Source organism: Rhinoraja longicauda, chromosome 34 (assembly GCF_053455715.1).
Source record: "Rhinoraja longicauda isolate Sanriku21f chromosome 34, sRhiLon1.1, whole genome shotgun sequence".
NCBI classification, from domain to species: domain Eukaryota; kingdom Metazoa; phylum Chordata; class Chondrichthyes; order Rajiformes; family Arhynchobatidae; genus Rhinoraja; species Rhinoraja longicauda.
In genome coordinates this window covers 5,057,478-5,059,977 of record NC_135986.1, presented here as the reverse complement: position 1 = coordinate 5,059,977, position 2,500 = coordinate 5,057,478, and the positions used below count along the sequence as shown (strand labels likewise).

The following is a 2,500-nucleotide window of genomic DNA, read 5'->3' as shown; positions in this document are numbered from 1 at the left end:
TCCTCTCTCTCTCTCTCCCCTCTCTTTCCCCTCTCTCCCCTCTCTCTTTCCCCCTCTCTCCCCTCTCTCCACATGTCCACTGACCCTCTCTCCTCTCTCTCCCTCCCCTCTCTCTCCCCTCTCCCTCTCTCCCCTCTCTCTGCCCCCTCCTATCTCTCTCCACACATCACTCACCCTCTCCCCTCCCCTTCTCTCCCCTCTCTCTCCCCCCTCCCTCTTTCTCCCCTCCCTCTCTCTCTCCCCCTCTCTCCACATGTCCACTAACCCTCTCTCTCCCCCTCCCTCTCTCTCTCCCCTCTCTCTCTCCCCTCTCTCTTTCCCCTCTCCCCTCTCTCCACACGTCCACTAACCCCCTCTCTCTCTCTCTCCCCTCTCTCCACACGCCACTAACCCCCTCTCTCTCTCTCTCCCCTCTCTCTTTCCCCTCTCCCCTCTCTCCACACGTCCACTAACCCCCTCTCTCTCTCTCTCCCCTCTCTCCACACGTCCACTAACCCCCTCTCTCTCTCTCTCTCTCTCCCCTCTCTCCACACGTCCAATAACCCCCTCTCTCTCTCTCTCTCCCCTCTCTCCACACGCCACTAACCCCCTCTCTCTCCCTCTCTCTCCCTCCCCGTGTGCGTGCAGTTCTTCCCCAACGGCAATGCGTTTGCCACGGGCTCCGACGACGCCACGTGCCGCCTCTTTGACCTGCGGCCGACCAGGAGCTCCTGATGTACTCGCACGACAACATCATCTGTGGCATCACGTCCGTGGCCTTCTCCACCAGCGGCCCGCCTGCTGCTCGCCGGCTACGACGACTTCAACTGCAACATCTGGGACTCCATGAAAGGAGACCGGGCCGGTAGGTCCCCTCCCCTCCATCCCTCCCTCCCTCCCCTCCCCTCCCCTCCCTCCACTCCCTCCCCTCCCCTCCCCTCCCCTCCCCTCCCCTCCCCTCCCCTCCCCTCCCCTCCCTCCCTCCCCTCCCCTCCCCTCCCCTCCCCTCCTCCCTCCCTCCCTCCCTCCCCTCCCTCCCCTCCCTCCACTCCCTCCCCTCCCCTCCCCTCCCCTCCTCCCTCCCTCACTCACCCTCCCCTCCCCTCCCTCCCCTCCCTCCCTCCCCTCCACCCCCTCCCCTCCCCTCCCCTCCCCTCCCCTCCCTCCCTCCCTCCCTCCCTCCCTCCCTCCCTCCCTCCCTCCCTCCCTCCCCTCCATCCCCTCCCCTCCCCTCCCCTCCCCTCCACCCCCTCCCTCCCTCCCTCCCTCCCTCCCCTCCCTCCCTCCCTCCCTCCCCTCCATCCCCTCCCCTCCCCTCCCCTCCCCTCCCCTCCACCCCCTCCCTCTCCTCCCTCCCTCCCTCCTAGGTCAATTCCCGGAATGGCGGGACTGTCGTACGTTGAAAGACTTGGAGCGGCTAGGCTTGTATACACTGGAATTTAGAAGGATGAGAGGGGATCTTATTGAAACATATAAGATAATTAAGGGGTTGGACACGTTAGAGGCAGGAAACATGTTCCCAATGTTGGGGAGTCCAGAACCAGGGGCCACACAGTTTAAGAATAAGGGGTCGGCCATTTAGAACAGAGATGAGGAAAAACCTTTTTCAGTTGTGAATCTGTGGAATTCCTCTGCCTCAGAAGGCAGTGGAGGCCAATTCTCTGAATGCATTCAAGAGAGAGCTAGATAGAGCTCTTAAGGATAGCGGAGTCAGGGGGTATGGGGAGAGGGCAGGAACGGGGTACTGATTGAGAATGATCAGCCATGATCACATTGAATGCGGTGCGTACAGGCTCGAAGGGCCGAATGGCCTCCTCCTGCACCTGTTGCCGGTTGTCTATTGTCTATTGTCCACTTACTAAACGTCGCCTTTAATTGAAACAATGGGGTTAGGAACTAAAGGGTTGAGTTTAGTTTAGAGATACAGGCCCTTCGGCCACCGTGACAGCAGGAGAACGGGGTTGAGAGGGAAAGATACTAGAGGAGCAAGATGGACCACTCCGTTGAAATCGTCTATACTGAAGTGCAGTCCGCAAAGTCGCCATTTTAGTAGGCAAAACCAGCCATTTTAGTATGCAAACCCCGCCATTTTAGTAGGCGAAAGCCTGCCATTTTAGTAGGCAAACCCCACCATTTTAGTAGGCAAAACCAGCCATTTTAGCAGGCAACCCCTGCCACTTTAGTGGGCAAAACCCACCATTTTAGTAGGCAAAATCCACCATTTAAGTAGGCAAACCCTGCATTTTAGTAGGCAGAACCCGCCATTTTAGTAGGCAAACTCCACCATTTTAGTAGGCAAAAGCCTGCCATTTAGCAGGCAAAACCCGCCATTTTAGTAGGCAAAACCCGCCATTTTAGTAGGCAAAACATGCCATTTTAGTAGGCAACCCCGCCTTTTAGTAGGCAAAACATGCCATTTTAGTAGGCAAACCCCGCCATTTTAGTAGGCAAAACATGCCATTTTAGTAGGCAAACCCCGCCATTTTAGTAGGCAAAACATGCCATTTTAGTAGGCAAACCC

The 2,500-nt window shown here is 57.5% G+C and overlaps 1 protein-coding gene across 1 annotated transcript in view; it reads left to right on the top strand.

Moving 5' to 3' along the window:
* LOC144609670 (guanine nucleotide-binding protein G(I)/G(S)/G(T) subunit beta-2-like) overlaps positions 1-839 on the top strand; it is a 97,402-nt gene extending 96,563 nt beyond the window's left edge. The window contains exon 9 of the mRNA XM_078428173.1: positions 628-839. Within this exon, the coding sequence (XP_078284299.1) occupies positions 628-714 (87 nt within the window). The 3' untranslated portion in view covers positions 715-839. The remainder of the gene's footprint in view (positions 1-627) is intronic.
* Positions 840-2,500: the final 1,661 nt, after the last annotated feature.